This window comes from Phyllostomus hastatus, unplaced genomic scaffold, assembly GCF_019186645.2.
Source record: "Phyllostomus hastatus isolate PE091 unplaced genomic scaffold, TTU_PhHast_1.1 phas_scaffold_78, whole genome shotgun sequence".
In the NCBI taxonomy this organism is placed as follows: domain Eukaryota; kingdom Metazoa; phylum Chordata; class Mammalia; order Chiroptera; family Phyllostomidae; genus Phyllostomus; species Phyllostomus hastatus.
In genome coordinates, this window is record NW_025334041.1 from 107,156,616 (window position 1) to 107,181,698 (window position 25,083).

At 39.7% G+C, this 25,083-nt stretch overlaps 1 protein-coding gene across 5 annotated transcripts in view; it reads left to right on the forward strand.

Annotated features, from left to right (window-relative positions):
• The window catches only part of PREPL (prolyl endopeptidase like), a 33,468-nt gene that overhangs the window by 5,188 nt on the left and 3,197 nt on the right, over positions 1-25,083 (forward strand). For all 5 annotated transcript variants that reach the window (XM_045827116.1, XM_045827117.1, XM_045827119.1 and 2 more), the window contains 9 exons: positions 6,656-6,778; positions 7,976-8,042; positions 8,800-9,006; positions 10,019-10,154; positions 13,143-13,359; positions 13,855-14,040; positions 19,791-19,988; positions 21,983-22,158; positions 23,355-23,571. In XM_045827116.1, the coding sequence (XP_045683072.1) occupies positions 6,656-6,778; positions 7,976-8,042; positions 8,800-9,006; positions 10,019-10,154; positions 13,143-13,359; positions 13,855-14,040; positions 19,791-19,988; positions 21,983-22,158; positions 23,355-23,571 (1,527 nt within the window). The remainder of the gene's footprint in view (positions 1-6,655; positions 6,779-7,975; positions 8,043-8,799; positions 9,007-10,018; positions 10,155-13,142; positions 13,360-13,854; positions 14,041-19,790; positions 19,989-21,982; positions 22,159-23,354; positions 23,572-25,083) is intronic.

Consider the following 25,083-nt stretch of genomic DNA (forward strand, 5'->3'; position numbering starts at 1 on the left):
GCTGACCTAAACCTAATTGAATTCATTCATTCTGAAGTTCTTATTGGCGAGTACCTTAGCTGTCCATTTTACATTATCCAGATGGCAAGATGAACCTGTTCCATTACTCATGCACCAGCTAGTGATATTCAAAGACTAGCATCAGACTAGATAACCACATTTATCTGCCACATCATCCGGCTCTGCTCTGATTACAAAAATATTTTTTAAAATCTTCAGTCATGATAGTTTGAATGAGATACAATAAAACCAAATAAGGGAAGAAAAGAGGAAGGACTAAGTACTTAGGAAACACCAGCCCGTTGGCTGTTTCTACAATATAGATCAGCAGTTCTGTAGTAGTCTCTCTAAGGTTGGAAAAGAGACATCTCCTTCACTGGCACTGCTGATCGGTGATTTGTAGGAATCACTGATTCTAACTAACAAGTTGAAAATGTTGCCAGGAAAGGAGAAAGGGAAATTTTTTAAAGAAAAGTTAGGAAAGCCAGAAAGGAAAAATTGTGTAGTCTTGCAATAAATTTTTTATAATAGTTCACAGAGTGGGACTGCCCCATAGGTACAACTTCATTATTTGTGATTTCTGCACACTCCGTTTGCTCTTTAATCTGCTGGAGTGTGGCTCCCATCCCTCCATGAACACCTCTGTCAGTGTCACCAAAGACATGACGTATTTCAACCCAGGAGACACTTCCCTGTCCTCTTACAGGCTCTCTCAGCAGACGACTCTTGACCATTCCCGCCTTCCCTTTTGGCCTCGGGCCACACCTTTTCCTGGTTTTTCCTACCCTGCAATCCTCATTCTCATCTAACTTTTCTTTCATATGCCCTCTAATTTTGGAGTTTCTCAGGGCTTACTTCTGGCCCCTTTTTCTCTCTTCCTAAGTAATTTTATCTTTTCCAGTGGATTTAAGTACCAGAGCATTTGTCTTCACCCCTAACTCCCCTTTGAGCTGCACATCATGGACATCTCCCTGACTTGTCAAACAAACCACCCACAGTTGAACTTCATTTTTCCACCCTCAGCTCAGCTCTTCTTTATCTCATTGCTCTATACCACAGGTAGCAAACACAAGGCCCATGGGCTGAATCCGGCCCTCCACCTTGTTTTGTCTGGCCCGGCACCTTGTTTCTATCCAGCAGCAGCCCCAAGCTCTCACTTAACTGTTAAGGAGTGGTTTACATTAACACAGTCCTAAAGTTACATTGGGCCCTTTGAAGGCAACTGCGAGGCTGATGTGGCCCCCGGTGAAAATGAGTTTGGTACCTTTGCTCTATACACAATTGTTCAAACTGGAACACAGGGAAACGTCATCTGTTCCTCCTGTTCCTTGACCTTGCCATCATATTCATTAACGGTGCATCCTAAACAGCTTTATGATTTTTTTTTATCACATCCGTACTACCTAGGCTATTATTTACTTAACTGTTTGAGTTTACTCAATTTGTCTTATCCCAAGGAATGATATTCAGTATATCATCAGTCTGATGTATTAGTTGTATTCTTTCTAACAGTGTTCATATCCAAATTGTGTATACCATCATGTCTGACATGCTTTTAGAAACTGCATTAACCTCCAAAATATATATTGAATCTGTCCATGTTGCTCCATCTCTACCATCATCACATGGTCATCTTTCACCTGGACCTCTGGTAAAGTCACCTAACCGGGTTTTGTGATTGGTCTCTTCTTCCTCTTATTCTTTTGCCTGTGGATGTCCGGTTATCCCAGCACTGTCTACTGAAAAGACCTTTTCCCATTGAACTGTTTTAGCACCGGTGTTGAAAATCTGTTAAACATAAATGTAAGGGTTTATTTCTGGACTTGCAGTTCTGTCCTGTTGGTCGGTCTGTCTGTCCGTCCTTAGGCCAGTGTTCTCTATATTACTGTAGCTTTGTAGATATGTGAATCAGAAATAGACCTCAGGTAACCTGATTCGTGTTACCTTTCTTTTTTAACACCTTATTTTATACATTATTACAAATAAATACAAAGCCAGAAAGAATTTCCCTAACAAATACTCAAAGACTACTTTGTACTTCACGTTTCCTACTTGACCTCCCCAGTGCAGATCGGTGTCCTCAATCTCTTTCCTGGTGTGTTTTTATGTGAATTGCACATGTGTTTGTATCCACAGATGATACATAGTATTGTTTTGCATGTTTTGAAAACTTTATATAAATAAAATACAATTGTATAACTTGGTTGTTTGCTCAATATTGGGATTTGGGATTCCACACTAAAACAGGTACATCTGGTTCAATTATCACAACTGCTGTGTGGCAGTATGATATGCCACAATTAAACTGGTACCACCAGAGCAATACCAGTGCAAATGTAAGAAGTAGTCAGATTCTGGATATACCCTGAATCTAGAATTGGCAGGATTTGCAGGTCTTGTGGTTGTGACAAGAGAGAAGAAATGCAAAGAAGACTTCAAGGCTTTTAAGCCTAAGTAGCTAGAAGGACAGGTATCATTTATGAAGACAGGAACGACTGCCCAAAGAACAGATGTTCTGTGGAGAGAAGGGTACGTGGGGAGTTTGGAAATTCAGTTTTGGACATTTTTTGACATACCTATTAGACATCCGAGCACTTGTATATTGAGTATACAAGTCAGTGGGTATACAAGTTCATTTTATTCAGAGGAAAGGCATGGGCTAGAGATAGAAATGTGGGAGTCTGCAGCATATAAATAGCATTTAAGGTCATGGGGCTAGATGAGATCACCAAGGGAATTTGTGCAGACTAGATTTTTTTAAAAAAATGGTCCAGGGCATGCAAATGTTAAGAACCCAAAGAGATGAGTAGGAACCAGGTACAGAAAGGCCAGCGAAATAGGAGCAAAACAACGAGAGGAAGGTGTCCTGGAAGCCAAGTGAGGAAGAGGGCCAAGAGGAGGAGGCGATCAGCTGTGCCATGACGCTGACAGCTCCAGTGGTGTAAATACCTAGAATTAACCTTGTACTTGGCATTACAGTGCTCACCAGGGACTTGGACAAGAGCAGTCAGTAGGCTGAGAAGGGCAGCAGTCGTGGGACTCCAGAGAAGGGGGGAGGAAAGGAATTGGAGGCAGGAAGCAAAGGAAACAGTTACTTGCTTTTATTTTGCAATCACTTTTGAGTAATAAAATAGTAAATATAACTAGATATTTTAAATGAATGTAATGAAGATTCTTGAAAAGTTTCACAGATACTAAATAAGGAGTGTACTAATACGAATACACTGGGTGTGTTAATTGCAGGTTTACTGTGCACCTGGGTCAAACCATACAGAGACCATTTATCAAGTCGTGGAAGTTCCTCTCACTATTCCTAATTGAAGGAGTGTGTTATTTTCTTCCCCCTGCATCAATTGGAATGGCCCTAAGATTGATCTCTTTATTTGTGTCAGATTAGGTTGATACATTTCTCTGATGAATCATCCTTTCACTCTTCAGATAAATCCTGCTTGGTCACATAGGGTTTTATTATTACAATTACTGTTTTTGTTTTGTGCTTTTTTTTAAAGATTTTATTTATTTATTTTTAGAGAGGGAAGGGAGGGAGAAAGAGAGAGAGAAACATCAATGTGCAGTTGCTGGGGGTCATGGCCTGCAACCCAGGCATGTGCCCTGGTGTTTGGTGCTTTTAAAAAATACATTGATTTATCATTTTATTTTAGGTTTTTAAAATCTATAAGATTGATATTTAATTGTTGTACATTGCCATTGTCTAGTTTTCTTACCAGGTTATATTTGCTTGATAAAATTTAGTGGAGTAGTTTTAAGTAGTAAGCATTTTTTTCTTTAATAGTTAACATATGAAAAGATTATCTGTTCCTTGAAGATTCAAGAAAGCTATCTTTGAAAGTATCCGGGTTTGCTGTCCCTTAAGAAGGGGACATTTAATTGCCAATACAATTTCTTTGATAGTTACTGGCTTATACAGCTCTTCAGTTTTTTGAGTCAGTTTTGGTAACTCGTTTATTTTCTGAAAAAATTCATTTTATCTGTTCTCAAATGTATTGGCATAAAGAACTTTGTGATTTTCTAAAAATCTCTATTCTGTCCCTAATTATGCCATCTTTTTCATCCCTAATGTCCTTTATATCTTTTTTAAATCAGCTTTGCTATACATGTCTTTTTTCAGTACATTTTTCAAAGAACCAACTTTATATTCTGTTGATCCTCTCTTTCATCAATTTCATTGAAACAAATTAATTTTCTTTCCTTTCTTATATTCCCTTTAGGTTTATCCTCCTCTTCTGTCTTCTTAAGTTGAAATGCTTTATATCAGGAGACACGTCATGTCAGATGGTCCCACTATTCATGATGCTCTGCTTGATCATTTCGGTTAGGGAGACATCTACTGCCTGTTCTCTCCATTGTTAAAGGGGCATTATCACCTTCGCAAATGCTAAGTAATCAGTAGGGTAATACTTTGGTACTGTGCAAATATTGTATTACCCAACATAATTTCACCTAATGAGTTTAACAACCCCTAATGATCTTTAACCTAATAAATTATTTTCACTGGGGCTTGCTAATGATTTTTCTGATTCTATTACTCTTTCTACCTTTACTAGCTAGTATTATTCCACAAAGAAGAGTTTCCTTTTTTGTTATACCTTCTTGTTTTTTTTATTTTAGTTTAGTGGGGAGGTTTTTGCTTGTTTTCAAATTATTGTGAATTTTTTTCAGTGTGTTGTAATTATTTAGTCACTATTGTTTTTGATGCTCAAGTTGTCCCTAATGTGGCCAGTAGGAACCCCTTCACACTGGCCCTTGTGTCCTTTTGACAAGTCTCTGTTAATCTTCGAGCATTTTCTTGCTCTCTGGCAGAAGATGTCCTAAGCCTACTTGTTCTCTCTGTGCCTCAGACTTGGAATTAGCCATTTACTCCTGGCACCGTCTTGACTAAAAGCAGTCTAGTATCTTTTACAGTGCCATTTTTCTGTCTTGAGAGTTAAACATTTTTACCATAAAGAATTTATATATTTCATTCTCATGTGTAAGTTTTCCTTCCTAAAATGTTTTTGCAGTGGGAAGGGAGTGCTGCCTTTTTCCTCTAATGGAGCGGTCCTGCACATGCAGCCTTCCTAAAACTGAGAGCGAAGCTCTCCTCGCCTTAGCTCCCTTGGGGAGCCTATTAATCACATGACTGAAGTGCAGACAGTGATTTAGAATATCATAACAACCACTGTTGCTCATCTGAATCTAATCCAAATCATAAAGCATCTCAGAAATTCTAGAGGAAAAACTCTGAAAATGACTGTCTTTCCATTTAATTTGATGATTTTTCCATTTTAGTTGTATGTTTAATTTTAGATTGTAAATGCTTTGCGATATAAGCTACATTTATAGCCTGCGTTCTCTGCAGCGTGGATGAAGTACCATGGACACACTCGTGCAGTAAATATTTACCAGCTGTTGGAGGTCCCTACCAAAGGCTTAGTGCCCCTCTGGCACAGATCACAGCGCAGTTGTCATCTTTGGCAGAAAGTTGACATTGGAAATCTTGGCTACAGTTCTTTTGCATAAACAAGGCAAACCTGTGGAGAGTTGAATTATGGAACTCTTTTTTTATCTGACAACTGGTGTTTTACCTTATATAAATTTTAATAATTTATATAGTTTTTATGTGCTAACTAGAGGTCAACTAAAGTTCTCAGCTTATTAGACACTCCCAATAAGATAGAGTGCTTGTTTAGTTTTCATCTGTATCTCTGTTCTGTTCACTAATTTCCCATGATTTTTTCTTGTCCTTTCTTTTATAAGGCAAATATATTATTTTTTTCCCTTGAACTCAAAGAGAAGCTCTGTTTTTTATAGCATTAATTCACCTTTTAATCAGATAAACAGTTCTATTTGGGGGACTCCTTAGCCCCACGAGAGAAGAAAATTGTAGCTAATGAAGATATAAAGAACAAATTTCTTACCATAACTCTTGCTGTGAATAAAGAGTGAACACTTATTAATAAAAATCATGTCTTCCTCTCCCCTTAACATTTCCCTCTTGTTAGTAATTATTTTAGTACTTTATAAAGCTCAGGAGACTTTTTTTGTGTGCCTATCATGCCTGATAATTAAATATGTAAACATTGATAGGATTTCCTTTACTGCTTAATGTTCTTTTTTTTTTTTCCAAAAAAAAAAAGAATTTATTTAATTTTAGACAGAGGGGAAGGAAGGAAGAAAGGGAGAGAAACGTCAGTGTGTGGTTGCCTCTTGCACACCCCCTACTGGGGACCTGGCCCACAACCCAGGCATGTGCCCTGACTGGGAATCAGACCAGCGATGGTTTGGTTCACAGGCCAGCACTGAGTCCACTGAGCTGCACCAGCCAGGGCTACTGCTTAATTTTCTGTAGTATTTCTGAACATTCTCCAGTGCTTTGTGATAATTCTGCATCTTAAGGATTTATCCATTTAAATTCATGGTGTAGCTGTCAAGTATCCACCTCATTTTCTTTGTTGACATTTTTAAATGAAAGAGAGATTACTTACTGAACTTGAAAATCAACATTTAAGACCTGTGAAAGGCATACTATTTGATACATATAAACCTAACATTGTACTACTTGCATGAAAAGGAAATGAGAATTATCTTTTAAAAGCAAAGGTTTTTTCCCTTCAAGTTTGAAATATTATGATCATACCAGTAAAACTTTTTCCAGGATTTTCCGCCAATTAAACAAGAAAACGAAACATCCCTTTCAGAAAACATGGATGCATTTGAAAAAGTGAGAACAAAATTAGAAACACAGCCACAAGAAGAATACGAAATCATCAATGCAGAGGTAGGATATTTATGACTTTTTTAAAAAGCTGATATTACCAGGTCAATAGAAACAATTCAACATCAAAATTAGACTGCATTTGACCTTTAGAATGTGCTTAAAACTTAAAGAACAACGAATAAACAGTGGAATCTTTAAAATAAATTATAAAGATCAAAACCAGGATGAATTTCCAATTGTATTTTGTTAATTCTATGTTTTGGAAAAAACCAACTCTGTTTTAGATGTTTAAAAATAATTCCAAGAATAAGTTCAAATGGAACTAAGTCATATTCCTTTATTATTTGAAAAGTATTTGCTTGCTATATCTACACTACACTTTAAGTAGTATATATCATAAAAGCCAAATATTTGATAATTTTATGGTTAACAGTAAATATTCAATTGAAACAGATTAAACATACATGTTAAAAATTTTTCAGTAAGATTGGAAAACAGAACCGCAACTTACAAACAAAAATTGCATACATAGTAGAATGGAAATAGCAGTAGGTGAAGAAACACAAATTCCAAATTATGTCACTATTGGGTAGGTAATAGATGTGTCTTAAGCTACCCCAAATCATATCATCAATCAATTGCATTTAATATATAGGTATTAGGAGCACGACTCATTGTCTTAATTTTAAATTGTATATACCTGTCACCCCACAGAAGACACGATGATGCTCTGTATAAAATTAAGTCAAGACCATGAGCAGTTGGTGGTGACAGCGCATGTTAGAGGAAAGAATCTCAGGAAGTTACTGACTGAGATTCCAGCCCAGTCTGAGCCACAGTTTCCTCATCTGCATCATTTTGGATTACCTTAATTGAATCTCTGTTCATTGAATCCCACTATAGGGATACCAGAAATTCTTAAAATACAGCCAAAGTGCTATATCCTACAGTCATGGGAACCAACATAGGTTTCATTATGTTTTTCTCTTTGTTGCCTCTTATATTTATGTATAAGAAACTTGTTCAGTGATTGTTAACATATGAAAACAATTTCTTAACCACTATGTTTTAAAAACTGATCCATTTTATATTTTTTATGTGTTCACTCATAAACTTCAATGAGTCTTCTTTGATGAAAGGTCTCATTTCCTCATCTTGACTAGTCAGACCATTAAACAGTTAATTAAATTAAATCATGCTTAAATTATGAAGCTATTTGTTATTATTAAATAAACCATTCATTCTTTTCATTGTCAGGTTAAACATGGGGGTTTTGTTTACTATCAAGAAGGTTGCTGCTTGGTTCGTTCAAAAGATGAAGAAGGTATACCACAGTTTTTCCTTTTAACATCCTCTGATTTTTCAGATTTCACATTTTTCTTAGGAAATTTTATATTAAATTCTCAACAATATAGAAGATATTTTTTTAGATTACTTCTGAATTTTTTAAAAAGGGCTAGTTTTTAATATCTGGGTTCATGTGAAATATAGTTAACAGCTACACTCAAAAGCTTTGACAAGAAGAATGGAGGTACAAACCTTTTTTTTTTTTTTTTATTCTCACTCAAGGACATTTTTCCATTGATTTTGAGAAACAGAGAAACATTGCTTGGTTGCCTGTTGTATATGGGCCGACCAGGGATTGAACCCTCAGCCTAGACACGTGCCCTGACTGGGGTTAGAACCTGTACCCGTTCAGTTCACAGGATGATGCTCCAACCAGCTGAGCCACACTGGCCAGGGCACCAGCATTTTTTTTTTGAGCATCTGCTATATCCCAGGTCCTGTGCTAGATACTATTTTATTATTCAGTGTCATTTACATCATCTTTTTAGGTTCTATATGGTCTATAAATACTAGACTATAACAGTACCAACTTATCACAAAAGTTGATGCATAGTATAGTATTAACATTAAATAACAAATGCCAGTTTCTATGCAAATCAAGCTGCCATTAATGCTGAAGGAAGCCAGAATATAGCATTTTATAGAAGAGGAATGCTAATTTAAAACATTGAAATACAGTTTAAAATATTTTTAAATACATCTTTGGACATTAATCTCTTTCATCCTTTATGCAGCAGACAATGATAACTATGAAGTTTTGTTCAATTTGGAGGAACTTAAATTAGACCAGCCCTTCATTGACTGTATCAGAGTTGCCCCTGATGAAAAATATGTAGCCGCCAAAATAAGAACGGAAGATTCTGAAGCATCTACCTGTATAGTAGTGAAGCTCAGTGATCAGCCTGTAATGGAAGCTTCGTTCCCAAATGTGTCCAGTTTTGGTAAGTCACCAGCACAGTCTACTATGTTGACAAACCAACAGTAAGAAAATTGTTCACAGTTTTGAAATATCTGCATTGTCCATGTGAATGAGAATGTGAGTGTCTGATTACTTTACACCCTGGAACTCCACACCTTGCTCTGTGCCTCTTATTCGGGAGGCCTTCCCTTCTTTACTTATATATCCAGTAGCAGACTGGGGAGACATAGGTTTCAACTAACTGATTCATCAATAGGAGTTGTGATATTTTCACTAGTAGGACAAACTTCAAATTCTATCAGTGATCATTGAATAATACATATGTTCACACTTTATCCTCCCTTGTCATTTTCCTACATAAATTTCCCCATTGTTCAATAACTAAATGCCCTTGCTATGAATTAAAATTATACCCTATCCAGTTGATCCTCAGACATAAATTGTGTACATTTAAACCTCTCAAAATCAGGATGCGTGCTGTGCAGTGATGTCTTACAGTCACTGTCAGCCAGGTGGCAGTCATGATGTGATTGTGAAGCCCACTGACAGCTTCTGCTAACGCCAAGCAAACGCCAGCACTGAAGGATACTTGGTAGTTGGAGATGTCCTGTAGCTTGAAGGCAGACAGAAAACTTTTAGGCATAAGAGAAAATGATCTAATGTTTCTAACAGCACTTACAGGCAGAGATTGTAGGTTTAAATATAATTCATCTTCTGAAAAACAAATAGGACTTTACCAAAGTCTTTCCTAAATATTGAACATTCACCTCGTATTTAGAAACTTCAGTTACCCTGAGACTGATAACTACTTGAAAACTTGGAATTGATGCAGTGAAGTATTTTACTCACTGGAATGCTCTCTGGCTTACATAGAACACAGGTTATATACAGTCAAGACTATTTTAGATTTAGATTTCTAGGGCTGAACTTACAACATCTCTTCTTGGGGACTCAAAATTAGAATGCACTGTGCATTTTTGCTTTTACCTGTAAGTAGGTGGCTATGTATAATTCTTTAATTCCTTGTTTCCCAGAATGGGTAAAGGATGAAGAGGAAGAAGATGTCTTATTCTACACTTTCCAGAGAAACCTTCGCTGCCACGATGTGTATCGAGCCACTTTCGGTGACAACAAACGTAATGAACGCTTTTACACGGAGAAAGACCCAAGGTACTAGAGCAATGCAATTAAATTTCTTCTCTGAAGTATTTCTCCAGTTATCTAGAGCATCATTCTTGGTTGATTTAAAATGTTGGTTTGGGCTGGAACCAGATATAAGAAGACTAAGATCAGTATAAGCATTCTTTTTTATAAGTTGTTCAGCTTTAAAACTGGAAGATAATTACATTTAAACTCCATACTAAACACAAATAGATCATTAGACTGAAAATGAAGAGTTTCTGACATTCTCCCTGGACTGTGACCCATAAGACGAGTTGTTGGTTAAACATTTAATAGGGTTGTCACATAGCACTTTTAAATCTCTTTTAGTCATAAGTAGATAGCATGGTGTCATTTGCATGAATTTCACTACTCATTCCATATAGGTTACCTGAATTCGAAATTGCTTTGCTTTGAGCCATGATGGCCATTGGTGTTTAAATTTTACTCTCCCCAGTATTTTGGTAATTCTTCCTTAAAGGTAATTCTCTTTATTTCCTTGTAATCTCCAGGACTCATGCCATGTATTACTCCTTAAGCTTGGAAGGAGCTGATGGTAAACGTGTCTGGCAAAATCCCTTGACTACTACCCAGATACACTTTCCCAAATGATTTATGAGGAACTTTTTTTTTCTTAACACAGAGGTCCTGTCTCCTCATGTATCACTCAACAGTATAGTTTGGACAACATCTGAACAGATTTTGCAAGAAAAAAAGATGGGATTTAACATTAAATAGATCTGTGGCAGTGAAGTCAATACCCAAAACAAGAAAATTAACCCTTCATCTCATAAAATTTCAGAGCTTGCAAGGGCCTTAAGGAAAATCTTGTATACTCCCCAGTTTATATTAATAATTTGAGATCTTGAGAAATTACTTTGTTCCATCCACCAGGAATGAACATTCCTGGTCCAGTGCTATAGTCATTGCTTTTTTCCTGATGACGACTGTTTCAATGAAAAATTACCAAAACTATTTTTTTAATTTCTTTCAATTGATCTGTTTTTAGAGAGAAAGGAATTGGGGGGAGTGGGGGAGAGAGACAGAGAACATCAATTTGTTGTTCTACTTACTTAGGCAGTCATTGGTTGCTTCTTGTGCATGCCCTGACTGGGGGGTCGAACCCCCAGCCATGGTATATCAGGACAACGCTCTAACCAACTGAGCTACCCGGCCTCAGCCCAAAACTGTTCGTTCATATGACCCATTGTTCTGTGTGTCACTGGTCAAGGGTATCTTTTGAAGATGGTTGTTCAAGCTAGTAATTTATTTTTTGTATCAATGACTTATGATTATGAATCATTTCCACCTTGTGAACAAAGCTTGAAATTGGGGAAAAAAAAAAAAAACTGCAAAACCAACCCAGTGAGCTATACTTTTGAATAAGGTACTTCCTTGTCATGTGTTGTTACTGTTTACGTTCTAAATTTAAGCAAGTTAAGTAGAGATTTAAGATTCTTGGAAAGTACTTAGCTTCTAGCATGCTTTTTCTTTCCCGTAGGGAATGAAGCATAATTAAATATGTTTAAGCCTAGTTTGGCATGCAGCACCCTGATCTACTTAGCACAGTACTTTCCAAGCATCTTAAATGTATGTATGCTAACTCACTTCTCTGTATCTTTCAGTATTTTTAGTATGAATTAACTTTTACAATAAGGAAACATGTAAATAACATTTAAAGCCATGCATTGTGTCAGTGTGAATTACTGTAATGCTCTTAAGATATTATTTGATTATAATTATCAAGAATCATAAAAATACTCTTTTTTCTTTTTGGGGGGGGAGGGTCCTCCTAGTTTGGGGGGGATTTTTTAAAGATTTTATTTATTTAGAGAGAAGGGAAGGGAAGGAGAGGAGAGAAATATCAGCATGTGGTTGCCTCTCACACACCTCCTACTGGGGACCTGGGATGCAACCCAGGCTTGTGCCCTGACTGGGAATTGAACCACTGACTCTTTGGTTCGCAGGCCAGCACTCAGTCCACTGAGAATCATAAGAATACTCCTAATCATTAAATTAGTATTTCCATTCCTAAGAATCTATCCTAAGTAAATAATTGTAAAGGTCAGGGAGAGGGAAACTATCTTGATGAATATGTTGCCTTTTATGTCCTAATTATTATAATAAAACATTAAAAGTTAAATTTTAAAAAATTATTATATTTTAATTTGGTAGAATAGTAGGTAGTCATTAAAAATGATCATAAAGACTATGTAACTAAAGTGGGGGAGATACTAATATAATATGACATCAGAAGAATGCAGAATCCAAAATCGCATCTGTATTTTTAGTGACATCTATTTAAAGACATGAATAAAATACAAATAAACACTAGAAGGAAAAAGTAGAAAAATAATTATATTGATTTTTTAATGTGTTAGGTTAGTGAGATTGTGAAGATTTGTTTCCTGACTATTGTTCTGTTTTGTAAATACGAGGAGGGAAAAAAGGAAATCCATCGTACACAGCAGAAAAATGAAGTAAACTGTATCCCTTTTCTGACCTACAATTACTTGTGTCCTCTAGGAAGTTTATTTCCTCTTCTAGTAAAAAGCCCTATAACCTATCAGTATTAATGTACTTGAGAGTTAAATGGTGCCTGTACTTTATCTTGACATGCATTTAAAAAAAGGTAGGTTGACAGTGCGTGGATATGTGATAATGTATTCAGCAAAGTTAATAATGATTAAATCTCAGTGGTGGTAGATGGGCATCTACCTTACATTTCTTCCAACTTTTCTGCATCTTTGAAAAATGTTTATAATAAAATGTAAGGCAAAAATAGTCTGAATGTTTGGGGGAGACTGAGAAAAATAATTCTATTTTAGTTTACAAGCAGAATTTACTAGGGAGTTTTTATTTTCTATGTGCATTATAAATTAACATCTATGCTAAACACCTGTGAGATACTTTCATTAACAAGGTAGCGTGCATTTGAAATTTATTGGATTTTCACATCTCTTTTCTCCCTCCCTCCCTCTCTCTCTCTCTCTCTAGCTATTTTGTTTTCCTTTATCTTACAAAAGATAGCCGTTTCCTCACCATAAACATCATGAACAAGACCACCTCGGAAGTGTGGCTGATAGACGGCCTAAGTCCTTGGGACCCGCCAGTGCTTATCCAGAAGCGAATACATGGGGTCCTTTACTACGTCGAGCACAGAGATGATGAGTTATACATTCTCACTAACGTCGGCGAGCCCACGGAATTCAAGGTGACATGCGAGTTCCTTGTTCTATAGGCTTTTGGTAAAGTGTAGAATCGATGCCACCTTGCTGTGCATAACCAATCCCATTTCTCTCTCCATAGAGCTAATACCTCTACATATTTTAACTGTGCCTTAAAAGGATAGTAAATAAAACATACTCTATCCTAATCAGATCAGTCACCACAGCCAAACTAAGTAGCTTAAAAGAGCAAACTTTTATAAATTCGTGATTTTGCGAGTTAGCCGTTTGAATCACCCTCAGCGAGACAGTCCCAGTGTCGGGCCCGGCTGTCGGCGCCCACACTCAGCTGTCCAGCAGACTAGCCTAGGCCCACTCAGTGCTGACGGCCACGCTTCAGCCTGATGCAGTGATCGCTTTCAGCTCCTCACAAAACAGTGAAGGATGGTATGTCTAGTTTTCAGTGGTTTCATCTGTGAATTCGGGATCTTGTAGTCATGATGTTCTGTTACCTGGGTCTCTTCTGACTTTGTTCCACACAGCTAATGAGAACAGCAGCAGATACCCCTGCTATTATGAATTGGGACTTATTTTTCACAATGAAGAGAAATACCAAAGTCGTAGACTTGGACATGTTTAAGGATCACTGTGTTCTGTTCCTGAAGCACAGCAATCTACTTTATGTCAATGTGATTGGCCTGGCAGATGATTCAGTTCGGTCTCTAAAGGTATGTTTAATTGTGAAAAGATAATACTGTTAATGAAAGTGCATGCAGTTAGCTTAACCAGAACATCAAATTTTGAATAACAGCAATGTACTATTTCTTAAAAGAATTTAAATGGAATTTAGCATGGTGGGTCTTTCTCAGATTTAGAAGTATGTCTCCTTCTATATACACTCGTCCCTCACTATATCGCAGTCCTCCTATTGCGGCTTCTCTGTATCGCGGGTTTGCAGTGAAGCTGCAGTAACTGAACTGTGACGACAAGCAAGGGACGACTGTACACTTCACTGGTGAGTACCCATACAGAGTTTTCTATGTTGTTAAAATTACGTAGGTTTAAGAGTGTAGAAAGTGTTTAGGAGCATATGAAGTGTTTATAAGAGTGTGGGAAAGGTGTATAGGAGTGTGGGAAGGATTTGTAACACTTAAAATATATATAAATAATACAATAAATATAACACCGCTACTTCGCAGATTTTCACCTATCACAGGGGTCTCTGGAATGTAACTCCTGAGATAGGTGAGGGATCACTGGATCCCATGTTTCTACAGCTTCAGCTATAGTAATAACTCAGGCCAGCCCGGCAGCTCGTGCCCAGCCGCCGTCTGCTGCTCCCGGCCCACACCCCCACTAGGGACAGCGGTCATGCCAACTGTGTGTCTGCCACTGCTTGCTTGCGCCTGCACCATCTCTTTGCCAATTTCCTCACCCAGAGCATCAGGAAGGGTGAAGTCTGATTTCTTTCAGTAAGGGGGTGGCAGTGGTCCCCACTGCAACACAGCTGTGACGCTGGCACATCTCCCTGGCAGGCTGACTCGCTGATTTTGCTTGTGGCTGCCAGGAAAGAGAACCTGCTTCCCCCGGCGAACTTAACAACAGCACCCTTATTGCCCCGTTTTAAAGCAGCATTAACATGGTTTTAAAGCAGCATTAACATGAGTTAAGATACCAGGCACTGCAGGGAACAGGAGAGGCCTCCATGTTGCTTGATATGGAAGGAGCGGTAGAGCACTGGCTGGTGTGGCTCAGTGGATTGAGCGTTGGCCTATGAACCAAAAAGTTGCTGGTTCAATTCCTGGTCAGGGCACATGCCTGGGTTGCTGGCCAGGTCCTCAATTAGGGGCATGCAAGCGGCAACCAGTTGATGTTTCTCTCACACATCTGTGTTTCTCTCTCTCTTTCTCTCTCCCTCCCCTCTCACTATAAATAAATAAAATGTTTTAAAAAAGGGGGGGGGGTGGTCATGGAGCCAGGTGACCAGCAAGCACACATCACTTACACTTCCCTAACTGCAGTATTGTCACAGTTTCTGTTCAAATGCAATTCCAGTAAGCTCCCAGGGTGTTTATTGAACCTCAGTGTGCAGAGCCCTGTACTGGACACTCTGGAGTGGAAAGACAGGGCAGAATATCTGGCCTAAGGAGGAGACAGTTTATCACGAGAGTCAACGAGGACACACAGAGTCAGTATGAGGTGGATTCAAACAAGTGGCATCGAGAATGAAAGAGAGGAAAATCACTATTAGAACACCACAGTAATAGTTGCTGTAGGCAAGATCCACTAACAGGTGCTAAAATTAGTGGGCATAAGTTCAAGGATAAACCTCATAAGTCTTCGTAAGAGGACTGGCATCACCCACAAAGTATTTATGAATTGCGAAGGGGAAAACAGCACCTCACAGTGAAAAACCTGAGAGGAGAACAAGGGTGACACCACGGGTGATAAGATCTGTTGGCATGTGCTCCCCTCTGGTATTCCTGCTAGAAATATGTGACCTCCGTTTGCTCATGAAACATCAGACAAATCCAGCCCTGGCTGGCATAGCTCAGTGGATTGAGCGCGGGCTGGGAACCAAAGTGTCCCAGGTTCGATTCCCAGCCAGGGTACATTCCTGGGTTGCAGGCCATAACCCCCAGCAACCGCACATTGATGTCTCTCTCTCTCTCTCTCTCTCTCTCCCCCCCTTCCCTCTCTAAATAAATAAATAAATAAATAAATCTTTAAAAAAAATTCTATTAATTAAAAAAAGAAAAGGAAAAAAGAAACATCAGACAAATCCAAATAGAAAGACATTCTACCAGATAATGGCCCTGTATTCTTCAAAATTACCTCAAATCCGGAAAGTCCAGGAAAGACTGAGGGACTGGGGCGGACCGGAGGAGACCGAGGAGACCTGACAGCTGGATGTAGAGGGGAGCCCTGATCTGGCTCCTCGGGCAGGAAAAGGACCCTGGTGGAAACACGGATAGGTGAAATGTGGGTGTTGTGTATAATTCAGTAAACAGTAAAAAATAATAAATAACTAGTATTGAAAACACAAAATGTGCCGTGAGGCCCAGAGGAGAGGAAGAAGGCCCAGGAAAGCTGTTTATAGGGGAAGCAGAATTTGAGATAAAGCCAAGAGGACAGATAGGATTGTGCCGGGTGGGGGCCAGCATTCTAGGAGGGGGAAGTCTATCAAAGTGAGCGCTAAGCTGGAGAAGCTCAGAAAATGCTCAAGAAACTGCTAATAATTCGGTTTTATCGAAGCAGAATAAATTTCTGGGGGGTGAAGCTATGATTTGACAATTTTTGATTGTCAGGGTGATGAATTTATGAATAAACAATGAAGGGGGAATGTTTGAAATTTGGGGGCAAAGAGTAATTTGAGGAGGCAAGCCCCACTTCGTGAGGTGGTGTGGCAGCGGCCCGTTCGGCTGTCCTGCAGCAACCGAGACACAGAGCAGGGAGGTCAGTTTTCAGGTAAAATAAAAAAATTACAAGGCTCTAAGACAACCAAAATTTTCCAGCTACCTCATAAAATCAAATTATCATCTATAATGTCTGGTGCCTTGGAAGATTATAGCGTTGCCCTAAAACAAAAATGGTTATTTAACTTGAACGAATTTTTACTGCTTTCATCCACTGGATTCAAAGTGGGGCTTTTCACCTGCTGATTGATGCCAAACTCGGACATCTTTCATTGGAAACTGGCGGGACGTCTCCTCGTGTTGCAACCTATGTGAACACAGGCGGGAGAGAACATTTAATTTATAGCAGCACGTTTATCACAACAAAATTCTGTCAAGAAAATTAGGAATGTCATGAGTTTACTCTGCTGTAAGATTTGACTTCTAAGTAAATATGACCTATATTTTTTGTGAGTATTTCTATTTTCTATGGTTTTAACTTGCATTAGAGGGGGCATCAGGTCTTTGAGTTCTTCTGTACGCTCTATGTTATTCCCTGACCTTCCCAGACTGTAGTGCCCGTTATTACCACGTGTAATAGTCTTGAGTCATCATCACATGGAATCTAACGCTGTCTCTACACCAGGTATTACTTAGAGAGAATTTCACAGATCAGAGCCTTTTCATTAACTGCATGATACCGATTAATATGCAAAGAGAGTGCTATATACAAAGGACAAAATCTTTAAGCCAAACTATGAGTGGATTAGAAAGTATTTCTGTTGTAACATGTCTGCCCAGTGGGCACTTGACTGACATATCTTTTTAAACTCAATCTCAGCAATAGAAACATAAAACCCTTAATATACTTGTCTCCTATCGTTGGTCATGTCATCCATATTTCCTAATATTTTTTTCTTCATAAAAAGTTTTGATGGTTTAATTGGTTATGATATTTAAGCAGATTGGGAAGTTTTTTACTTCGTGTTGACTTCAGTTTATTTGGTGGCATGTGCATTCTTGACTTTCAGCATTTACATCTTAATTGTTCTTTCAGTGCAGTTGCTGTGAGTTGCTTGCTGGGCAGACACTAAAGGTGAACCCATTCTGTCAAGTGTCTAGGAATAGCCATCTGCCTGTCACCTGGCTGACTTAGAATCATTCTTGGGTGCTGTCCATTAATACACATGAATGATACTGCAGGCTTATCCAAGTGGGAAATGTGGCTTAAGATATTCTTGAGATCATTAATACCTTATTTCTGCATGAGCTAGACAGGCTTTAAAATGTTTGCAGCCTTGGCATAGTTTTTGTTATGATTAAAACTTTAACCTTGATCCACTAGTTTAAGAAATACACCCAAAAGACTTTTTGATTTATTGGGACCACGTGGTGTAAAACCAAAACAGCTCACTATATGGCAGATCACACGGAAACTTTCAAAGTCTCACAAAGGACAGAAAACACCTGAGCTTCTGTGGGCTGAGGGCCCCTGTCCGCCCACCACGGCCTCAGTGTGCTCACCCCGCACACGCTGCCCGACCGCCAGCTCTCGTGATCCCATTTTCCTTTCTGGTCGTGGCTTGCACTTAAATATATTGTCCTCGAAAATGATCCTCAATCTGAGGAGAATAATTGGGAACTATTGTAAAGAAATACTGCAAATGTATGCCCTCATTAGTGTTTCAGGAAAGTAGAGTCTTTGGATTAATCACAAGAAATTTGCTCTGTAAACATCAGCTCTTGGGCTGTAGTTTCTACAGGGTAAACGGTGCGCTCTTTATGCACACGTCCCCCGGCAACCCTTCCTGGAGAGCACCCACCCGTGACTTCGCTGTGCCAGGACCTCTGATTTCCTCGGGAATTTGCTCTTTCTACAATTGCTTAGGCAAAGAAAGGCAATTTTCTTTTAATGTTCTGACTCTCAGTACCATTTCTAACACACTGTCAGCCTGCTTACCAGAGTTCTTTAAAAGGTGAAGAAGGATGTTAGTGGAAGGCTTGAACAGGACCCTGCTGCTTGGAGAGAATAAATTCTGATTCCTTTCCTTTTTTTAAATTAAGAATCTTAATCATAATAGCTCTGAGTCTCTCAGAGCAAGTGTACAGGAAAGGTTTTGTTCTGCACAATGGTTAGCCAGGGAGCTAAAGTTCGATGCAGATTGTAAACGCTCTCGTGCTGCTGAGCCGTTCACAGCCCGGAGTGGTGACTGCCATCACTGGCTGTCCCGACAGCGGGGCACGGGCTGGCGGGCGAGGTCGGAAAAACACATGGCAGAGGTTTCCTGCTCTGTGAGAACAGAGACCTGGGAGATGTCACCTGGTTCTGGAATTGCTGTTGGATTTGCTATTATTAACCATATTGCTGGAGATTGTTATGCTGAGTGAAGTAAGCCAGTCAGAGAATGATAAATACCAGATCTCACACGTGGAATCCAATGAACAAAAGAGAAACACAGGCATGGACACATGGAACAGACTGACAGCTGTCAGAGGGGAGGAGGGGAAGGGCACTGGATGAAAGAAGGTGAAGGGATTAACCAAAAAACATACATGCATAATGCACGCACATGGGCAACAGTGTGGGGACAGCCCAGGGAAGGGGGTGGGGGCTAGGTGGAGGTGGGCACAACGGGGAAAGGTGGACGGAGAGGGACTTTGCTTGGGGTGTTGGGCACATGATGCAGAGTGCAGATGCTGTTTCCTTGAGGTGCACACCTGAAACCTGTATGGCTTTGCAAACTAATGTCGTCCCAATACACTCAATTAAAAAATCATTTGGCTGTTATTTCCCAAGTTTATACCAGAAAATAAACTTCTTCATTAGAGATTTCATGTAAATCCAGAATCATGATAAACCTTTTTCCTTATTTTATTGGTCAATAGTGTAGAGTTGTGTTTGTTTTTTACATGAAATGTATTTTATCGTGCTAAAGTAATCCTTAAATGAAGCATTATGTGGTAATGGATAGAAGTATAAACTTGATGTTCACATTATCTTGTTTGGAGCAGGCCCAGGAATTTAATTAATTAATGATACTTAGTGTCTAGATAAGGAATAAAAATAACTTTTATTTCTTTAGCTCCCTCCTTGGGCCTGTGGATTCATAATGGATACAAATTCAGACCCAAAGAACTGTCCCTTTCAGCTTTGCTCTCCAATACGCCCCCCCAAATACTACACATACAAGTTTGCAGAAGGCAAACTGTTTGAGGAGACTGGGCATGAAGACCCGATCACGAAGACTAGTCGTGTCCTACGTCTGGAAGCCAAAAGCAAAGTGAGTCTTCTTGGTCATCTCCACTGTCATCCGCTGTTTACCGAAAGTCTGCAGTTTGTCGAGTGTCGGGCAGTTGCTGGGTAAATCAGTTTTGTAAAGTAGATCTCATACCATAAGACCCACATGATTTCAGGGAATATGTGGGGGGGGGGATTATTTTTAATTTTAAGACGAGAAAATTCAAAACTAGCACATCAAGCCCTTCATTTCAACAAATGCAAAAACAGAAGATAGGACGTTTAAATGACTACTTTTCAGTCCATTTGATATACCTCTTAGGGAGAAAATCATTGTTAACCACTTAATGTATTACCTTCCAGATTTTTGTGGTTTTTGTCAACAAAATATGTATGTTTAGGCTTTGTTTTACAAACAATGGGATTTATACCAGTCCGTCAAAATATTGTAATTATCGTACCCCAGATGGAAGCTAGGTTCTCAGAGAGCCAGGGGCTCATTAAGAAGGGAAGCAGCGGCTGAGTGCATGGGCTGCCATAACTTTGCAGGCACTCGCGCCCTGCTGGTGAAGGCAGGGACCCAGCCCGTGCGGGACTTGCTGCCCTCCTGGCCTCTTCCTTTCCATGTGTTTTCACCAGCAAGTATTTCTCTGCTTGTTTAATTGAAGTTGGGGAGGAGGTAAGGAGACGAAAAGACCAAGATTATTCTGTAGCAATCACTCTACATCATTATATAAGAACAAATTGCACTGAGAAGTGAAAAATGTTATACTGTTGAATGAGTTTGGTACAGTAAAGAATAACAACAGAAAGAGTTACTCCTTATTAGATGACACTCTGGGGTTCAAAGTGAGAATGAAAATGGTGGGAGCTGCCCTGACTGGTTTGGAGCACTGGCTGGGCGTTGAACCACGAAGGCCAAGGTCACAGCTCCAGTTCCCCTGTCACTGGGTTGTGGGTTCATCCAGTCCCAGTGGGGATGCATAGGAGAGGCAACCAGTCAATCCATGTTTCTCTCCCTCTCTCCCTCCCTCTCTCTCCAAAAATAAAATCTTTTTTTAAAAATAGAGTGGTTTAGTTATATTCTTTTCCTCATGTAAACTAGTGCTATTTCATTAGTTTCTGTAAGCAGGGTGAGAACCCACTTTCCCACCCTATTTGAGTGAAACGAAGATTAGAAATAGTTCAGATTATTTTAATTTTGTCTATCCAGGGAGTGCCTGGTTTCAGTCAATTGGGATTGATGAATACGGGCTACACTGGGGAATAGTTACTTGCCCTAAAAGTAACTCAGGTGTTAAAACTTACAAAACTTACTTACAGCTCTTGCCGGCAGTTCAGCTGGTGGGAGCGCTGTCTGGGTTTACAGGGCGCGGGGTGTGGTCCCGGTCAGACACGTGCAGGACTCAGCCAGGGAGTGTGGGTGGGCGGGGCAGCAGGTTGAGGTCTGCCTCCGTTCCCCTCTCTCTCTAAAATCGGTAAATTTAAAAAAAGGTTAGAAACTTACTTTTACACATTTAAAAAAATAAAGCTCAGTAGGTCTTTGAAGAGGCTGTGGGTGGTTATCAGTAAGGTCAGCACAAGATTTCAGGTGCTAATGTTGAGAATTCTGTCTATCGAGGACAGAAAAGTGGGCTGTTAGAACTTCTGTAGTTTGCGTCTTCATAAATATTTTAAGGTGAACCGTGCTGGTAGGTAGCCCCAGGTACAGGAAGCACATCTGGCCTTAATAGGTGTTTGGGCTTGTCCTGAAAGAATGTAATAGTTTGGGGTAGTGAAGAACTCTTTAAAATCATTTTGTTGTCACAAAAAGCTGCATTTAGTAAAGTGGGTTCAAGTCTTAGTCTTGCTACTCTTTTCTAGTTAATATTACAGGTCAGCGAAGTCGCTGAGAATAAGTATCGTAACATTTTAAAGACCATGACTCTCTTCATTAAGGGAAGTTTCTGCTCCAGATCAATAAGCAGGACATGAAACAGGATAAAAAAAACTTCTAAAATGCTCTTCTTTATATGCATAGTAACTCTTCGTTTCCAGGACGGGAAATCAGTGCCCATGACAGTTTTCCACAAAACGGATTCTGAGGACTTGCAGAAAAAGCCTCTCCTGGTGCACGTATATGGAGCTTACGGCATGGATCTGAAAATGAACTTCCGGCCTGAAAGGCGGGTGTTGGTGGACGATGGATGGATATTAGCGTATTGCCATGTTCGGTGAGTCGGCACGCGGACCCTGGCGTTGGAGTGCGAGCGCACTGTCACAGGTGTCCTGGAGAGCTGTGTCGGGGGCAAGAGTGTGTCTTCCCACTCGTAGCTGGATTTCTGTGCTCCTGAACCCATGCTGGCGGAGCCCGCTCCAGTAACATCAGCTGATCCAAAAAGCAAAAGGGTACATTTTTTAGGATTTTGTACCAGATTTTTAGGGTTTTTAGAATAATAGCAAGCTTTTATTTAGTAACATTATTTCCATTCAATTTTCCTGAGTTTGGGTTTTTCTAAAATAGCCTCTTAAGCTGAACTCCTTTTTCCTACTTTGACTTCTGTTTTATTTCAGCTGTGTTCAAGACAAATATTATTTCATTTCTGCCTAAAACCTTCCACCACCTCCCCATCTCCATAATAAAATCCGATTTCTCAGGAGAGTATTTAACATCCCAGCGATCTCGCCCACCACTGTAGTGGCATCTGGCATCACTCCCAACATGTCCCGTGCTCCCGCCTCACACGTCCTCCATACCCAGCCTTGCTGCATCCTCTCCGGTGACAGGCCTCCTGCCCTCTGTGCCCCCGCACATGCTGTATCTCGATGCCTTCTCTTTCATTGCCTTCCGGGAATTCATAGTCTTCCTTCGGGACTCAGCTTAGGTATTATCTCCATCTAAAGCATTCGTGTTCCTGACTCACGAACATGCCCCTAACCTGAGAAGTGAATGGTCCTTCCTCTGCTTCGGTGATGCTTTAAATACACTCGTGTTACAGCAGCAGCATTTTGCTTGGTAGCTGTTTTCCTTCCCCACAAAATTTTTATCTTCTCCGGGGTAGCAGGTTTTTGCTTATTTATATTTTTAAGGCCTGCATTTAGCACAGTGTCTGGTAAATAATAAGCAGTCACTCATAACATATTTGTTGAATCAAGTTTTTTATTATCTCTATCAGGGGTTAGCAAACTATTCTCTAAAGAGCCAAATTATAAACATTTTAGGCTTTGCAGACCACATAAGGTCTCTGCTGCATATTCCTGGTTGGGTTTTTTTCTCCCAACCTCTGAAAAGTGAAAACCATTCTTAGCTCGAGGGCCATACAAAAACAAGCCTCCGGGTGGATTTGGCGCACAGGCTATAGTTTGCTGACCCCTGACCTATACTATTAATTTTTTTCCCCACTGAAACCTCTTTGCCCTTTAATTGCAGGGGTGGTGGTGAGTTGGGCCTCCAGTGGCACGCTGATGGCCGTTTAACTAAAAAACTCAATGGCCTTGCTGACTTAGAAGCTTGCATTAAGACGCTTCATGGCCAAGGCTTTTCCCAGCCGAGCCTAACAACCCTGACAGCTTTCAGTGCTGGAGGGGTGCTTGTGGGAGCACTGTGCAATGCTAATCCAGAACTCTTGAGAGCTGTGACTTTGGAGGTGAGTGCACGCTGTCTCTAGCTATTTACAGGATGGGGTATGGGGTGGCATGGAGCCACAGGCTGCCCTAAGAAAAAAAATGTGTTTCACCATAGCATATGAGTATAACAAAGCTTTAAACACAGAATTGTAGCTCTGGGAGAACTTCTAAAGTTATTTTACTCCAACTACTCATTTACTTACTCTTCCCTGACAGTGTTCTTGATTCATTTTTAAGGATTTTCACTGAAGGATATTAATGGCTATTCCCACTGATCATTTTTATTTGTAAGAACATTTAGAGTTGGTAGGGGAGACAAAGCATGTGTGACTCATCAGTCCCAGGAAGTAAAGCAGAGCGCACTGGGACTCTGGAATGCCCAAAAGCTTTGACTCTGTCGCCCACCAGCATTTCCGTCCTGGAATAGGGGGCTCGCTGTTTTTAGGTGCTCCATTCTTAGTGGTCCTTAGGCGTAGTTTTTCTACTCTTACATGGAAACATCTTGCTCTGTTCTGAAAATGCTCAATAGTCATTTCCTGGTATCCAGAATGATGAAGTTATAGCAGCTCATTTCACCTGCTTCTTGGTTAGATACTCTAGAAAATATGACTGGGATGAGCAGAGCAAATTATTTTTAGTCTTTTTTTTTATTTTGAGGGCGTGGAGTATACACTGTGGGATTGTATTTAGTAAATGTGTTAAGTAATCCTGAACTGTAAATCTGTTTTTAAAATATAAATGCTAATTGTGGGAGAAAAATCTATCCACAGAAATAGCAGAATGGCAGAATCATTTACAACATAAAGAAAATGCAACTAATCTTTGACTTTTAGAAATTAGGAAGGAAATCAGGTATGTACATTTAAGGATATTTATCCCACAGTGCTTATAATAGTGAAGTACTGGACCCACCTACATACCCAGCAGTGAGTATCTGTACATGAATCAGAGTTGTTAATCAGAAGCACCAGAAACACCAGAAACCAGCTCCTGACTAATTTAAGCAGAAGAGGGATTTATTAAAGCATATTGGGTGGGGATGCATATAAAACCAGTCTCAGAGGCTGCACAGCTAGACACATGTCCACAATATGCCATAAAGCCATCCCATGGAGCTCTCACTGCCATCACCACTAGGCACAAGTCACCCCACACTGCTGGTGTTGCTTCTAGAAACTCCGTATAGCTGTGGCGGTTTTACCAGAATAAGTTCTCTGTGTTCCCTACTTTGAGCCAGTAACTGCCCATTGAGAGTTTGGTGCACGTTATGTCTGATCAGTGGACCTAAGTCCTGTGGTTATTCTCACACTGCAGGAGGAGCTGAGAAAGGAACTCTCTGGCATTTGGTGTCTCTACAAACTGTCTCAGAAGATTTGGGAGGCTGTAAATGCAGAAAGGGAGTTCAGATGTTAGGGAGCCAAAAAGAATTACATGCCCACTATGTATGATTAGTGTTAATATGAAAGAAGGTTGAAGTGCATGTTAACAGAACTGTAAGGCTAAGGGAAAAAGCAGCTGCCATTTCATTAAAT